Source organism: Hibiscus syriacus, unplaced genomic scaffold (assembly GCF_006381635.1).
Source record: "Hibiscus syriacus cultivar Baekdansim isolate YM2019G1 unplaced genomic scaffold, ASM638163v2 tig00116971_pilon, whole genome shotgun sequence".
In the NCBI taxonomy this organism is placed as follows: domain Eukaryota; kingdom Viridiplantae; phylum Streptophyta; class Magnoliopsida; order Malvales; family Malvaceae; genus Hibiscus; species Hibiscus syriacus.
Window position 1 is genome coordinate 306,448 of NW_024063495.1, and position 18,779 is coordinate 325,226.

The 18,779-nt window shown below is 30.2% G+C and overlaps 1 protein-coding gene across 3 annotated transcripts; it reads right to left on the reverse strand.

Annotated features, from left to right (window-relative positions):
- Window positions 1–1,093: 1,093 nt before the first annotated feature.
- On the reverse strand, window positions 1,094–18,578 carry LOC120191924 (transcription factor MYB108-like). Of its 3 annotated transcripts, XM_039194788.1 has the most exons (4): window positions 18,546–18,578; window positions 3,008–3,193; window positions 1,870–1,999; window positions 1,094–1,745 (listed from the first exon to the last, which is right to left on the reverse strand). In XM_039194788.1, the coding sequence occupies exons 2-4, from the start codon at window positions 3,162–3,164 to the stop codon at window positions 1,172–1,174; spliced, it is 861 nt and encodes a 286-aa protein (XP_039050719.1). In that variant the 5' UTR covers window positions 3,165–3,193; window positions 18,546–18,578; the 3' UTR covers window positions 1,094–1,171. The 3 variants fall into 3 exon arrangements, with proteins under 3 accessions (XP_039050719.1, XP_039050718.1, XP_039050720.1); XM_039194787.1 differs by lacking the exon at window positions 18,546–18,578 and having other exon boundaries at window positions 3,008–3,243; XM_039194789.1 differs by lacking the exons at window positions 3,008–3,193; window positions 18,546–18,578 and adding an exon at window positions 2,111–2,305 and having other exon boundaries at window positions 1,870–2,075.
- Window positions 18,579–18,779: the final 201 nt, after the last annotated feature.

Consider the following 18,779-nt stretch of genomic DNA (forward strand, 5'->3'; position numbering starts at 1 on the left):
TACATTTTAACTTAGATTTAAGTTAACATTTAGCGTCTAAGGTGATGCCTAGTCTATAAAAAAGATTTAATTAACATGGTACTAATACTTTAAGGATCACATAATTTGTGGACCGTCTGATGAAATAAGCCATAAAATATGATAATGAATTACTTTAAATGTAGATGAGTGTGAAAGCATTGTCTGTTAAACGGGATGAAGCAAAACACTTTGTCCGGACTAAGAAAAACAAACCATAAACCAAACAGAAACGTAACTAGTTAACGGAATCTGCAGTCTTCTCTTTTCACTTTAATGTGTTTGGTTTGTACGAAAATCAAAAGTCTATTAATGACCAACTCAACGCGTGAACTCATGAATCCCACCGCAACAAGTCTCCTAAACCTTTGAATTAATTAATTTATTTAATCCATTAATGGTGATTAAGTTTAATTAATAAAGGGTTTAAATACCTTTTTTTTGTAATGAAATCTAGAAGAAGCTTACGTGGTTCATGCCCCATGGACAACTACATGCTCTCAAGAAGAAATAATATTTATTATTATAATATCTACATTCTAATTATTGTAATTATTGCTCTTCAAGGTCGGGTTGGAATGAGATGATTATTTTATTCGAATTTAATAGATTTTGATATAATCTGATTTTATAAGATTAGGTTACAAAAGAAATTGTATTTGTATTGTGTTTTGGGAAGGAAGATGTATAATTCGATTTTATAAGGTTAAATTATAATATCTTAATATTTCATTTTAAGTTAAAAAATCATATTTTGGAGTATTAATCGTATATTAATTAATACTTTTTATTCATAGAGGGATCTTTTTGCTCTAAAATAAAATGTTGGGGTCATAATATTATAAAAAAAAGAATAGAGTTAAAATGACTAATTTAATAAACGTTGAGAACTAATTTTGACTTATTCCTTAGCTAATAATATTAATGAATGTGATTGATTAACGACGGAAGTCTTGAATTACAAGTTTCCCCACCCAAAAAAAATTCAAAGACAAAGGAACAAAAGTACAAACTAAAGTGATACAAAATCAAATCCTATAATGTTTATTCCTAAGATATTATTCTCAAATTTTCAAAAATTTACTTCATTTCTCACTATATATATATATATAGATCATCTTCCATTTTATCACCAGTTATTTGATTGATATTTTCACATGTTGAAGTTGAACTGCTGCTGTAAGAACAAAAAATCATCAGAGTTCAAGAAATTATCCGATGAAATATCAGCTCCATCTAGCCATGGCTGGAAATCCATGCCATGGTTGTAGTAATTAGAAGTGGGACTTATAAAAGATGAGTATTGATGAGAGAAACCAATCTGACTAGCTTGAAAGTAGTCTGGATTCGGGTTGTCGTTAACCGGGACGTTAACATAATAATCGGACAAATCTGAAACCGGCGAAACGTGAGTCTCCGACGAGGCTGCGGTGCTGGAATTTTCAGTGGTGGTGTAACTTAGGGTTATTTGTTCGCCCCCGAACCCCTGAGGCATAACGACTTGTCCTGCAGTGGCGGAGGCTGCGGCGGTGGTCGTGAAAGTGGCGACGGAAGATTGGATTCTTTCGACTAACCTCGGCATCCATAGATAACGCATAGTGTCCTTGAATTGCTTGCTGTTCACGTCACATTTAAGTTGCTTCGCATGTTTTTGGACACGAGTTCTCCAATAGTTTTTGATCTCATTATCAGTTCTTCCGGGCAAGTGTTGAGCAATCTTCGACCATCTGCAATCGTTTCAACAAAAATCGTTACATATAGACACGGTCGTACACTCGAAGTCACAGAGTTGTCATATGATACCATAAATCGCGGTTCGAATTTGAGTTCGAGTACGAGTTAAAAGATTACCGGTTTCCCCACTGAGAATGAAGTTCGAGAATCAAAAGCTGTTCTTCGAGAGTGATGTTTCCGCGTCGAACGTCGGGACGAAGATAATTTAACCATCTCAATCTGCAGCTTTTCCCGGTCCGTTTGAGACCTATATGTGTCGTTGGAATTCTATTTACCATAAGCTTTGGTAAAGTTATACACATACATATATGTATGTATGCATGCTTGTATGTGTGTTTGTATGTATATGTTGGAGAACAAGTGCTAGATATTAGCTGTTGCTTTTTGCTTGAAAACTTTGATGATTATACGAACATCATGAACCTCACACTCAAAGCCACAAATTGTCTTGCTTTTTTTCTCTCCATGGAACATGCAGCTTTTACTTTTTCAAGTTGGTAATAATTAATTAGAATTAATTGCAATAAGTCCTCAAACTATTGTTAAGATTCTAAATTAATCTCTAAAATGCACAACATTCAAATTTAATCATCATTATATCAATATCGTATCAATTAAATCCTTCTATCAACTTTATTATTAATTTGGACGATAAATCCAAGTTTATATTTAACCTCCAAGCTGTTTATATAATAGTAGTGTACATACGTGTTTACAATCCAATCAACGTGATGTAAATATACTTCTTGTCGGATTTGAGCCAACATTTAACCTCAAAACTAATAGTGATTAGTGAGGATGAAAGAATGATTTGATTTAACCCCTAAACCCTGAAAATATCAAATTTTCATACTATTTAGATATCTCCTTTCTATTTTATTTAGTCATCTAATTTCACATCCTGGAATTTTATAATTTTGCACCCTCTAATTTTATAATATACTTTCTGAAAGTTCACATCCCTAGTACAAAATCATGCCTCGCCCTATATAGGATACTAATCATGCTTTGAGAATTCAATCAAAACACTTTGAAGCTTGGGACCAATTTAAAATCTGAACAATAGTTCAAGGATATATGACGGAATTAACCCAGACGAAAGAAAGAATAAAGAACACAAGGTTTTTTTTTCTCATCGGAAACTCAAAGGTAAACATGAAGTTGGCACTTCTGTACTGTTTTATGCCATGGAAAACAATAAGCTCTCTACTCCATTAAGTCCATTACATGAAGATGAAAAACATTTATGTATTACCTGCGTCATGAGCAAGAGAATTCCATCGACCTTCACCATGAGTAGCAATGTAATTGACAAGCTTTAAGTCCTCTTCAACAGTCCAAGGACCTCGTCTCAGCTCCATCTGATAATCGTCTTGATCACTTTGCACGTTACCCTTTGCTTTAACATCCATTATTTACCCTTTAATGGAGTCTCTGAGAATATATATATATATATAAGAAAAATATCTTTGGAGATGAAGAGGAAGAGACGGAAGGAGAGATGGATTTAATCAAGGGAAGATGGCTCAAAGTGGGGGGTTTTATAGATGGAGATTGGTCTTTGAAAATGGAAGTAGCAAAAGGGGTATCCCCCCAATAGGAACTTGCTTTGGTTTAACTACACAAATTAACTCATTAATTAGTGGACTAAATTATAATTATTATTGTAGCAAATAGGCCTTTGAAGCTTGACCTTTAGACATTTTTTTCTGCGTGTTTTATCTTTTTTTTTTTAATTTTTATCGGCCCATGGAAATCGTTTTCTATTCTTTTTCTTTTTATTTTAATTATCAAATCCTGAATTTCATCCTTGTATTTTACAAAATTTGAAAAGTTAACCCTTATATGTTAATTATTGAACTATTTTTTTTGTTTAATTACCGATATCTAATTTATTGATCAATTAATTAGATTGGATACTACAGATGTCTATTATAGGGGCGATCATCTCAATATAATTTACTCAATTCACAACATCAAGATTCGGACCTATATTGTCTCAACCTAAATTTACTTTATTTTATTTATAACAATGTAACTATCTAATTCACAGATGACGTGTAAAATTATATATATTTAGTATATGAGATATTAATTTTATAAATAATTTATAAAATATAAATTAAAAATCAATGAAACGTTGTAATTGCATAGGGTTGCTCATTGGTATAATTAATGATGTTTAGGCGGCTGTGTGGGCATGGCTCTACTACGTCGTCTTCAACTTGCATGCAAGCAACTAACAAACAACCATTCCCTGTTCCATCGTATATGCCTCTCAATATTGCTCTTTCTCTTGTCTTCTCTTCCATTCAAACTTCATCATCTTTAATTATAAGCCAACAATTAACTATTCAAAGTCGAAAGGACAAAAAAAATCACGAGGATAAAGTATACTAGATGTTAAAAATTATACTTAAATGATCGTTTTAATCACCGAACTTTTAAATATTCTAAAATGGACATTAAATTTATCGAATTGTTACAAAATTATCATTGTAACGCTATAATAAGTGTAAGATTCTGATAAACTTAATGATCATTTGGTAAGTTTTAAAAGTCCAGTGGCTAAAAATAATCATTTGAGCATAGTTTAATGATATATGATGTATTTTACCCTTACTTAAATGATAACAACTAACCGTGTTATCGTATTGGACCTACTAATAATATTATAAAAATAAATTAACTGAATCATGTTATAAGTGTAAGATTTTGATAAATGTAATGGTCATTTTATAATTTTTAAAATTTTAGTGATTAAGACAATCATTTTAGTTTAATAATATTTAATATATGTTACCTTTATTTAAATGATAACAACTAATAATGTTACCATATTGGACCTACTAATATTATAAAAGTAAATTAACTGAATCATATGGAGGAGTTTGGATCGGTTTGAGTCGGATTATTTTGAATTCAATATTTTTCTACGTAAAGCTTTTCAATTCGACGGCTAATTTCATTAAATAGATTAACTGATAAGTAAATATATATTACAAATAAAGTATCATGGATCGATATAGGAATATCAGAAACAAATTATATGCATGATAAGTTAAGTATATTGTTAAATTGAATAATTTATTAAAAATTAATCATGTAAAAAGTTAAAAAAAATAAAATTATTGTAGAGTAATGAATACTTTCAAATTTGAATTCATTAAGTTTTGTCAATAGTAAAAGGAAATGATGTTTTGTTTAGATGTTATGGGTTCAAGTAGCTATATCTGTGGGATGTATATGTGTTATCAATACGTTCAAATTTTTTTTGAAATACTATCGTAAAATACATGTTCAAATTTATTATCTTAAAATAATTACACAAAAACCAACATGGGGTGGTTTAAGTGGTAAGCAACTTGATATCTCTTAAGCAATGTATCGAGTTCGAGTCATTATGTTTCCAAAAAATCTCTACTGAAAAACTCATCCACCAAAATCAGGTGTGTGATGCGAGTCGGTTCATACTAGTTAAAGCAAAACCTTAGAATAGGAAGGGAAAAATTAATTACACACAACTATATAAATTGAATTAAGGTTCAATATACTGAAGTTGCATGAGTTGATACAATACATACACGAAATAAGTGGAGGACCAATCTTGTTTTCCACAATTTCACTTCATTAATTAACCATAGTTATAGCAACCTTTCCCTTATCCAAAGGCACTTAATGTATAATTAATTACAAAAAAGAATTTACTATTTTTAAAATAAAATATTAATTGTAACTTTTTTTATATAAATAATTATAATTGATTTTTTAATTAATTATCAATATATGATGTATTTATCAACTAATTCGAATCAGATGTTATAGAGGTTCATTACGAAGACTACCATCTCAACTCGGTTTATTCTATTTACAACATTAATATTAAAACTGTTGATCTTATTTAAGGAATATAATGTATAAATAAATTGATTATTGATATTTAACGAGTGTTTAATGATTATTATTGACATTTTCACCAACTTTTAATAGTAGGTATGTGGAAAGCACGTGAGGATAATTTTATTGTATTAATTAAAAGTTTTTTTTTAAATTTAATTATGAATAAATTTAAAAAAATTTCAAATCATATTTGCTTGGTCATAAAAACAATTTATTGGTTTAATCATTTATATTCGATCTATTGATTAACTAATTCAGATCGAATATTATACAAGTGACAACGATCATTCCAACTTAATTTACTTCATTCTTAAATTTTAAGATTAAAATGTAAAATTAGGAGTTCCGTATTCTAAGTAAATTTTAATCAAAGTTTCGTATTCTCTTATTTAATTTTCTAAACTTTATTTAGTTATTTTTAATTTCATATATATTATGAGCCGGATTAATTCAATGCTTTTAAAGTACCCTGCACAAAAGGCAAAAGGAGTTTCATTAAATTATTGCATTAATTAACTTTTACTTTCCAAAATTATATATTAACCTAAAATAAATAAATAAATAAATAAATAAATAGAAATAAACCCCAAGATATTGTGATATATATAGAATGATTTACATTGAGCTGGACCATGATGCAAGGAATTTAAACTTCATTAAAAGAAAACTTCACACGTATTTATCTTGAACAGGTCCGTTCCGAAAAAATGTACAGATCTTGTTTTATTTTTTAAAATGAGATTCTTAAAAATATTTTATAATAATAATTAATTTGTTAAATTTAAAATTATGAGACATATACTATCAAAATTTTCGTTTACAATTTTTTCTATCACTTTTCTTAAAACCAAATGGAAAGTTTATTTTTCCTTCGAATGAAAAATTATTTGGGTACAAAATTTGTACATAGATGAATTCGAATGACATTCATATATGAACCCCTCAAATAATTAGATCTTGTGACATGTCATAGACCATACTTATACATGATAAGCCTAATCTTAAATGAAAATTTTCTATTCTTAATCAAAAAAAACTTCAAACGTTTTTATTTTTGAATGGATTATAATGCTTAAAATATTTTTAATTTCATAAATGTGATTAAATATTATTTATTGGTTTTACTTTTAAATATTGCATAAAGATAGATCGTAGGGTTCGTTTGGACATTACATTGTAATTATATAAAAGATTATATAGGAGATTATAATTATTAGAAAGTCTAATTATCTGTAAATATTTGAAAGCCACAATATAATTATATATATATATATATATATATTGATAAATATAGTGTAAGTATAAGGTAATATCTGTTAAAATATAATTATATTTTAAATCTTCATTTCATGTTCAGCTGAACAATTTTTATTACATGATTATATAGGTTTAAGTTCTAAATAATATTAATATTATAAAAAATAACCTTAAACCCTAAAAATATTTTGTAAATGTTCAATTAAGTATTAAAAAATAAAACTGCTAATAAAAATGAAACTACTAGGATTAAAGAAGTGTTATATATATATTAGGGAAAACTACTTTAGATGCCACTAAAGTTTGCTAACTAACTCGTTTATACCACTGAACTTTCAATTTTATCAATCATAGCACTAAATTTTAGTTTTACATTCAATTATGCCACTCTACTGTTAAGTCACTAACGGGACGATGACATGACTAACGGTTGCTGATGTGACATGCCACACCAAAACGATATCATTTTGGTACAATTGTTTTGATGTCTAAAACGATATCATTTTAGAAATTGAACTTTAAATGTGTACCGATTTTGCCATAAAACTATTAAACAATTTACTTTTTTGGTATTGCATTTTTTTCCGTCACCAACAGTCAATCGACGCCTATCATCGATTGTCTTTCGCAACAAAATCGGTACCAAAATATTCACATTTCACTCCTCATTCTTCTCATATAATTAGCTTTTCATGAAACTCCATCAAAATTGACGAAATTAAACAAAAAATCTACCATTTTTAGAAGTTACAAACAACATACCTCAAAATTAGTCTCATCGGACAGTCATTAAAAGAAATTAGAGTATTAATACGTTGAAATTTTAAATGGATTTTCATCGATTTTGAGTGAGTTTCGTGGAAAACCAATCCTAGGAGAATAAAGAGGAGTGAAACGTGAACATTTTAATACCGATTTTATTGCGAAAGAATATCGATGACAGACGACGATTGGCTACCGATGACCGATGGAAATTGCAATACTAAAAAGAATTTTTTTTTTAAAAGCAACAAATAACTCATGAATTAGCCTCTTATAAATTTCATTATTATTTTGATTAAACTTAGAATTTTTAAATTATAAAGTATGCTAAAAAAAGAAGAGTTGGTTTGATTAATTAATGGAATATTTATTTTAATAAAAAAAAGTACACCATTAGCTAGACACCTACATATGCCTAGTTGTAACAGCCCCAACCCGTATCCGACCTGGATCTGAGTCCGAGGTGTCACATTGACTTTTCAAAGCATTTTCATATACATATTGATTAAAATTTAACTTCACAATTCAAGAAAACGAGTATTTTTCATTAATTGAAAATCAATTGGTTTACAAAACATATCAGAGCATATTCCATTCAAGTCTTTTAGTACTTGTCAACTACATTTAATACAACAAAATACATATGATTTAAAACTCTTTCTGATCTAATCTTTGGGAAGGAGAATCTGACATGTCTTGCTCCTCTTCGCTCCATAATCTTATCGAAACCTACGTGTGAAACATTCACATGCTAAGTCTATGACTTAGTGAGGCATATAAAACTTATAATGTAAACTCTAACTTCTATCAATGCATGAACAATTAATACTATTATATCATACAAAAGCATGTATCCTTTCATATAACAAATACACACATGCACATATATCATCATCTTCATTCTTAGCATAATCAATAATTCATTTTATCATATGATTCTATACTTATCATTTATACACATCATATATCACACATCTTACTTCACAAGGAAACAAACATATTATCATATCAAGTTTATTTATATTATCTCTTTATTAGCCCATGTACACATATGAGAAATAAAGATATGTGAGTACATTGAGGTTGTGCACCTATGATGTCACCACAACTCGTGTAATTTCCACTTAGTGGCATATGAAAATTGTCCCGAAGGACCACATATCACATCTATATCCCGAAGGACCATGTAGAACCCTCGACTCTTGGCATGCCAATTATACCTCTAGCTCTCATATCACATAACATGGGAATTATCTTTATACTTGTCACATATTCACTTATTCATATCACATAGACACATAATTTCATAATTCCTTATCACATAGCTCATGTAGCACATATAGCTCATATTCTTTCTCATATGTTCATGTAGGTCATATCATATGACTCATATCATATTTTTATGTATCACATATACATATAATCATCAATCTCATATCATATAACATTCTTGTAGATTCTCATATCTCATTGCCATATATTGCATATCACATGTACTATATTCACATAATTCAATGATATTGGACTTATTTTACTTTCTTATGTTATAACATAGACATGTAATCTCAAATGACCTACCAATACCATATAACTTACACATATATTCATGTATACTCTTTCATATAATTCACATAGTAATACCATATATTTATCTCATATAATAATTTAACCTAACTATATCTTAGGTTCATTTCCATGCCTAAATCATATAACACCTAAGTCTTCCTCATAGAGTTGTTAGAGTATGCCCAAACACCAATCATATGATGATTGTAATAATATATTTATTTACCGATTTTATTGAATAAAGGAATTGCCACTATTATTTTCAGTTATGTGTCTGAGTTTAACATAAACTGAAAGATAATAAAGTCCATATAATAACATTATTAAAGGATCCATAGTCAAGTATTATTATGGGCATGGACAATAATAATACGCTTAAGACTAACATGTTATTTATTGATGACAAGGAGTTGTCATTGACATAGAGATGTCAGAATTGATACATGATTATATTGTTAGAGAAAATGTATTGGATTGACCCATCATAAGCATATGTCTTGGATTATTATGTAACGGTCATAACATTGCTCATGGTGATGACTATATGTATGATCCTCAGACTTGAGATCAATGTCATCCCAACATATATTGTTGTATGTTTTGACATAGTTAAACATGCTCCGTAACTGGTTGCACTATAAAGACTGTTATTGAATATATTTCGATATATGTAGTGGGGTGTGTATGGTTAAGATAGGATTTGTCTTTCCTACATAGTAAGAAATATATCACAGGCCACTTGATTGAGTGAGACTAGAAATGCATGGCCATGCTCGAATAAGTTGATATGTGATATCATATTCGTTAATTATAGTATACTCTAGATATCAAGAAACAATAATGGCTATACAAGTGTGACCATTCTAAGACTTGCGCCTATTCTAGATATAAAGGACAAAAGGATGTATATATAAAAGAGTTAATCATGGAGATGATATGTTGAATCATAATTTCTTGTAACTTAGGTGACAATGATATATTGCTAGATGTCATTCATTGTATGTAATATTAGAATTGTTCTAATAATTACTACTAACGTTACAAGAACCTACAGGGTCACACCCTAGGATTGAAATGAGAAAAAATGTACAATTTGTTGTATATTACTAAAATATATCTAGAGTTATGATATGCATATTTGATATACATATGATTTTAATTATCCCAAATATAGTAAGTAAGCATTAAAACAATGCAATTTAGATTACAACTATTTTATTTGGTATATATAATTCGAAATAATTAAATAAGTTTTTAAATAAACATTAAAGATTATAATTCAGATTATAAGTCTTTAATGTATATTTAATTGAATTAATTAAATAATATTTTGTTTTTAATTCGAAATAACTTTGAAAACCCTAAGATGTTAGGGTAATGGATATAAAAGGGTGTGTTAGGTCTAGCAACTGTTTCTAACACACACACATAAACCTTCAGCCGTTTTCTCTCAAAACAGTTTTGGAGAAAACAAATATTGCTCTCAATCGGGTGAACTGAGTAGAGGCCGAGACGTGATTTCGTGGAGGCTTACGATTCGAACCGATCTACACCACCAGTTTTCACTGTTGTTCTTGCTGTTTTTCAAGGAACCCGTTGTTAGTATTCGCATCCCTTCCTCCCGATTTCGGTTTTACGTACTTGGATCGCTGGTGAGACCGTCGAGTTTTGTTTCCGCTGCACCGTGGGGTTCACCGACGATCCCAACAATAGTTATACTACATGTTCATATAATTTCACATTATCCTATAAGTAAGTACTAATTATCTTGTCTCACTTTCCATTTACTCACATAAAACATTTATATCAGTTCACATGGTTTATTACACTATCTTGAATTTATACATATCATGTAACATATACCCTCATGTAACACCCCAACCCGTATCCGACCCGGATACGAATCCGAGGTGTCACATTGACTTTTAAAAACATGTACTTGTATAAAATAGTGAGTAATTTAAAACTTTTATAACATATAAATAACTAATTTACATAAAAGACATTTTCATTATTACAAAACCAATCAGAGCATGTATCTTTCACTTATTATTTACATATAACTATTCGAAACATTTATAAAACGGTTCATAGCTTAAACAATAGATTTTTTTAAAAACATGCCAACCGAAGTGCCACATATAATTGCACCGGAGTGCCGCGTAGAATTGCACCTGAGTGCCGCGTAAAATTGCACCGTAGTGCCATATAATAATTGCACCGGAGTGCCGCGTAGAATTGCACCGTAGTGCCATATAATAATATCCATAAGGACCACATATCATTCCTTAAGAATCATATACATATACTAGGGATCAAGTATGTGTCTCACCAGACTTCACACATGTTCCAAAGAATACATATCCCGAAGGACCACATATCATTCCTTAAGAATCATATACATATGCCAAGGATCAAGTATGTGTCTCACCAGACTTCACACATGTTCCAAAGAATACATATATGTCCCGAAGAACCACATATCATTCCTTAAGAATCATATACATATGCCAAGGATCAAGTATGTGTCTCACCAGACTTCACACATGTTCCAAAGAATACATATATGTCCCGAAGGACCACATAGACCCTCGACTCTTGGCATGCCAACTATACCCCTAGCTCTCATGACACATACATGGGCATTATCTTATATCCTTTACATATTCATGTAACCATATCATATATTCATATAAGCTCATGGTTTCCTTCACATATACATGTAATCACGTAGTTCATATCCATTCTCATATGAGTTCATATTCATATAAACATAGGATTCACTTTCACATATCACATATACTTTCTCTTTCATATAACTCATGTCTTGTGATCATGTAAACACGTATCACATAAAATAACATGTCAAACATATCACACAACTGATATAATATTCTCATATATTCATGTAGTTCAGTATCACATATCATATGAATCATATAAATCATGTCACATATACTTATGCATACATAAAATTCACAAATCAAATAACATTTTAAGAGTTACTTATTACCATAGTAACTCCGTCACTGGCTCATTGCAAGCCAATGCTTATTCGATAACATAAGTACAATGAAATTGCACTCACCTGGCCTCACTAGTCCATTCCAATCTCTTATCTTCCCTTTTTATCGTATTACTTGTCAATGATTCCGGAACTTTAGGCTCTGAATCTACATAATTATACATTTTAAGACAATTATTAGATACCTACACCTTGTAATTTGATACTAGCAACTTAAACGAACTTATTAAACCAATATTTACAATTTTCCTTTAGGGGAATCGGTTCCCTCCTGACATTCTGGAATTCTGTCGTTTGAGAGGGTATCGGTACCCATTTGAATGGGTACCGATTCCCCCTAACCCAGAAATCATTTTTCAGCACGAAAATTACTTTATTTCCTCTCAAACACTCCATATACCATCCCCTTTTTCATTCTTAACTCTAGTACACATACTTAAACCAATCTATATTCATTTATTTTATCTTAAACCTCAAAATCCTATCTTCCATATGTAATTCAATAATTACATCAATTCTGCAATATGTTTCAAATCCAATTCTATTACTCCAAATCTCTTAATTTAACTATTGACAAGTCAAATTCAACTTAAAATTTAACTTATCAACTTTATTTCAAGATTTCATTCAAAAACTCAAAAATCTTTAATCTCTCCTAATTCCACCATCCTTTGTTTTTAAGATGATTTAAGCTTTCCTTAAGCTTAGTTATCATCTAATAACAAAAACCCAACCTTAAAATCAACAATTCATTTATAAACAAAGAAACTTACCTTTGGCTCTTGGCTTCCACGTGAAGAAGAAGAAGAAATGAGAAGAGAACTCTAGAGAATTCTCTCCCTTTCCACGTGTATATAATTCCATTTTTTAATTCCTTAAATGATCAAATGACCATTTTACCCTTTATTTCCTTTAATAATTACTAAATAACCTTCATTATATATATCCAATAATCATTGAATTATTTCATTCTTCTACTTTAGTCATCAAATTCTAAAACTTTACAAATTGGTCACTAACCCATAATTTGGGATGTTACAAATCTCCCCTCCTTTTAAAAAAATTCGTCATCGAATTTTCACTGCACATCCTGAGAAGGACATATCTTCTAACGTTCTCATGCTGCTTTCTGAACTTGATATTTTGTATCATCTTTAATAACTTGGTTCTTATCTTTCCAATTATTCGACTACCTTTTTACTTTATATCTCCTATCATGTCACTTATCAGATAGACAATAACATTAATTCTTATTACTCAACTATAAATCAATCAAATTCCTTGTCAATCTTCAATTGTCTTTCAAGAATCACCAAACTTTTATTTCATCCTTACTTGACTGACTCCAAACTTCCTTAATACATATAAATCTTTATTCATTTCTCTGACTACATTCACTTGACCAAGAACCATAACCTTAAATCTTCATCATAACTGATTAAACATACACTTTGCATAACTAAACAATTTCTCATATTACCTGACATACCTTTCTTACTTCTGGTTAAACTTATAACCTATATCTCACAAATCTTTATCACATCTAATTATTTAAACTTCATTCTTTTATTTTCTTCATAACTCAAAATCTTCTTATACACCAATCATATCTTTCTTTCATGTTCACATACTCTTTTCCTATCACTTAAACTCATCTCTGATTACCAATCTTTATTATATCTTTATAACTTTACTAATCACTTCACTTATACAGAACCTCATTCTTATTGTATCTTGCTTGTATTTTCTTCCATCAAAATTTTCTTTAAAACACATAAATATTTATCTCCTTTCCTATATCATATCTATATGATCAAAATACACAAGCACATCCAGATTCATATCTCATTTGATTAACTTACTTTATGTTTCCTTCAAATCTGATAATTCTAACATCCATGCCACTATAGCTAATTAATAATAACTTTTCAATCTAGGGCGTAAGCCCTGATCAAATTAATCATACACATCATTTTAGTTAAAATCAACCCAGTGTAATTCACTTATTGAACCCATACTCTCATTCATATACAGTATTATGCCTTGTCTCCTTTATTAGCTTTCATTTCAATGATTAAAATACATAACCATATCTCAATCCACACCATACATAATTAGCTTACCCTGAAATCATCTTCAAATCCTTTAACTTTAATACACTACTATCTTATAACTCTGTTAGTCAACATCGATTCTTCCAATCTAAAACATAAACCTTCATCGAACCATTCATATACATTCTTTGCAGTCAGAATTATTTCAACAATAGTTTACTCAACTAATCAAATAAACATTCAATCTCATACACCATATCACTTTCATTATTCAAGCTTAACATTCTAACTTCCTTTATTTATAAACTGATCATTGATGTACACATACTTAAACTCTTCTTATCAATCCTTAGTTTTACTCAAACATTCGAATCCTCACTTCCTTCACTCTATCACTTTACTATAATCACAGTATACAACTGTATCCAGATTCACTTCATATTTGGTTATCATAACCTACCATATCTTGAAATCTTGTAATTTCAATACATTCCGTCCCATAATCTTGTTAGCTCACGCTAACTCTTTCCATCTTAAATACAAAAACAGTATCTACCTCACTTGATACATTTAAAATACTTCTTATCCTTCACATTATTTAATTCCTAGCAAAACACTTAATCCATTCCTTGATCTTTATCCATTTATCCTTTTATAATCCGCATTGTCTTATACATACTAAACCATATCATGTTCTTCATACTCCCATGCTCTTTTATATCACATATATTTATCCTTAACTATCACTCCTTATCACATTTTTCATTACTTTGATAGTCAACTTTACTCGCATAAAACCTTATTCTTTACCATTCTTATACTTATGTTTTCTCCACTTGTTAAAAAAAAAGATCACCAGATTTCAATACTCGTCTAATCCATTTAAAATACTTTTTCTGCTTCGATTTACATAACTTCTAAAAGAGCTTTTAACCCAATTCACAAGGGTTGTCTTTAACCCTGACTTATCCTCAATTAACTCTTTGTTTAATCTTTTAGGATCAAACCTACGGTTGGAGTCTGTCGAACTCTCATCTGATTTGATTCTCTGACGGAGAATACAACTAATTCATGTCTGGTTTAAAGTTGAACCAGAATCTCTACCTTTCTTTGATGGTGCTAAAATTCTATGAAGCACTAATTCTCTTAATCATCTGAGATTTTATTTCTCCAAACTTTTCGTTCTGAGCTTTTTCTCTTTAAAGCTTTAACACAATTAACCATTTCTTGAAACGATAACAAATTTAAAACCAGTAACACTCTTTTAATTTAAGGCGCAAGTCCTAACAATAAATCACATGTATCATTTTCAGTAGGAATTAACTCAACAGCAATTCTGCTTAGCTTAATAAACTTATAATCATACTTATACAAGGTGTAATTCCCTTGTTTCAAGCTCGTGTATTCCAGTTTCATCTGTCTTATAAACTGGTCATCAATGCACTTATTCTTGAACTCTTATACAATTCTAATCACATCATTTAATCTTTTAACGTTCTTATGGTGACAATTGTCCACCATACTCTAACTTACCAAAGTAGTAATAAAACTACTCAATTCAACATCTCCACTTTGAAGAAATGAAAACCTTCTATCATATCATTCAACCAAAGGTCTATAACAATAGAACCTTCCTCAATCCACCCTTGAACTTGGGTGCTCGCAACTTTATCAACTAATTTGATACATTCATTCTATGAGTTAAAGAAGTATAAATTGAAAACACATCAGAACATTCTTCAACATGAAGAATAATTTTCCAAATTTTATACAGGCATTTCCTGAGGTGTTCGCTCTTCTCCCTGCCTGGCCAGGGCAGGTGAATGCTATTACCTTCAGGTTTATTACCTTTCACTTCTTTCGAAGCTCTTATTATCATACTTCTATTATCACATAATAATCTATTTTTTTTATTACCAAGACAGCATACTCCTTATACTATCAGATCAGAATTTTTCACTTTGAGTTGGCATGTACACTTTTTAAAACACTTCTGATTTCGATTTAAGCCTAGAATCGGCTAAACCGTAGCTCTGATACCATTAAATGTAACACCCCAACCCGTATCCGACCCGGATACGAATCCGAGGTGTCACGTTGACTTTTAAAAACATGTACTTGTATAAAATAGTGAGTAATTTAAAACTTTTATAACATATAAATAACTAATTTACATAAAAGACATTTTCATTATTACAAAACCAATCAGAGCATGTATCTTTCACTTATTATTTACATATAACTATTCGAAACATTTATAAAACGGTTCATAGCTTAAACAATAGATATTTTTGAAAACATGCCAACTAGAACTTTATATACTAAAATACCTATTATTCACATCTTTTCTGATCTGACCTTTAGTAAGAAGAACTGACCTGTCTTGCTCCACATTGCTCTTTACTCTTCTCGAAACCTACGTGTAAATCACTTACATGCTAAGTCAAAGACTTAGTGAGGCATATAAACATATAAGGTAAACGATAACTAATAATCATACCTAAACAATTACTACTATCATCTCATACCACTCATACTTTTACATGTAACAAATATATGCATACATATATGTCGTTATCATTCATATCTCTTATCTCATGTTCCTATGATCTTTATGTCCATATCATATAACATATACCATAACCAATTGCACATATACATATCATGTCGTGTACACTATATATATATACTATCATAAAACACGTACACCCAAGCGATTATATTATCATCTTCATTTCTTTCTTATCTTATCACTATCATTGATTCCTTTCATCATATGGTCTTATAAGTTACCATTTGTACAATCAATATCACCCATGAAATTCCACAAGGAAACAAACATATTATCATATCATTTTATTAATATTATCTATTTAATAGCCCATGATACTCATGTGAGAACTAAAGATATGCGAGTACATAGAGGTTGTGCACTAATGCTGTCACCACAGCTCATATAATTGCACCGAAGTGCCACATATAATTGCACCGGAATGCCGCGTAGAATTGCACCGTAGTGCCATATAATAATTGCACCGGAGTGCCACGTAGAATTCCACCGTAGTGCCATATAATAATGTCCATAAGGACCACATATCATTCCTTAAGAATCATATATATATACTAGGGATCAAGTATGTGTCTCACCAGACTTCACACATATTCCAAAGAATACATATAAGTCTCGAAGGACCATATATCATTCCTTAAGAATCATATACATATGCCAAGGATCAAGTATGTGTCTCACCAGACTTCACACATGTTCCAAAGAATACATATATATCCCGAAGGACCACATATCATTCCTTAAGAATCATATACATATGCCAAGGATCAAGTATGTGTCTCACCAGACTTCACACATGTTCCAAAGAATACATATATGTCCCGAAGGACCACATAGACCCTCGACTCTTGGCATACCAACTATACCCCTAGCTCTCATGACACATAACATGGGCATTATCTTTTATATCCTTTTACATATTCATGTAACCATATCATATATTCATATAAGCTCATGGTTTCCTTCACATATACATGTAATCACGTAGTTCATATCCATTCTCATATGAGTTCATATTCATATAAACATAGGATTCACTTTCACATATCACATATACTTTCTCTTTCATATAACTCATGTCTTGCGATCATGTAAACACGTATCACATAAAATAACATGTCAAACATATCACACAACTGATATAATATTCTCATATATTCATGTAGTTCAGTATCACATATCATATGAATCATATAAATCATGTCACATATACTCATGCATACATAAAATTCACAAATCAAATAACATTTTAAGAGTTACTTATTACCATAGTAACTCCGTCACTGGCTCATTGTAAGCCAATGCTTATTCGATAACATAAGTACAATGAAATTGTACTCACCTGGCCTCACTAGTCCATTCCAATCTCTTATCTTCCCTTTTTATCGATATTACTTGTCAATGATTCTGGACTGAATCAAATAAAATTCATATAATTATCTCTAACATGAATCAATAGAACAAGCTACAAAAATCGGATCTCATGAACCCAAAGCATCAATCAATTTAATCATAGTGGATGGTCGAAAGTTTGAAATCACTAAACATTACTACAGACCGAAGTCAAAAAATATGTTTCAAAATCTCAAACTCAAAACAATCTTTTTCCTTGCAAGATAAACTACTTATATTGACAGCCGATAAGTGGGAAATTAAGTAAAATATATATATATATATATATATATATATATATAATTTTTCTAAAAAAATATTCTATTTCGTATTTAGGATTAATAGAAGAAATTGGAAACATTGAGAACGACAACCATGGCATCCATTGTTTTTCCTGGTCTTATGTTCAAAAAGCCAGCAAGCCCGGGTTTTCTGGGAGAATGGGGTTTGACAATTCTAATTGGACGGTGGTGTTTCTTCATTGACCATAATGGCCACCAAT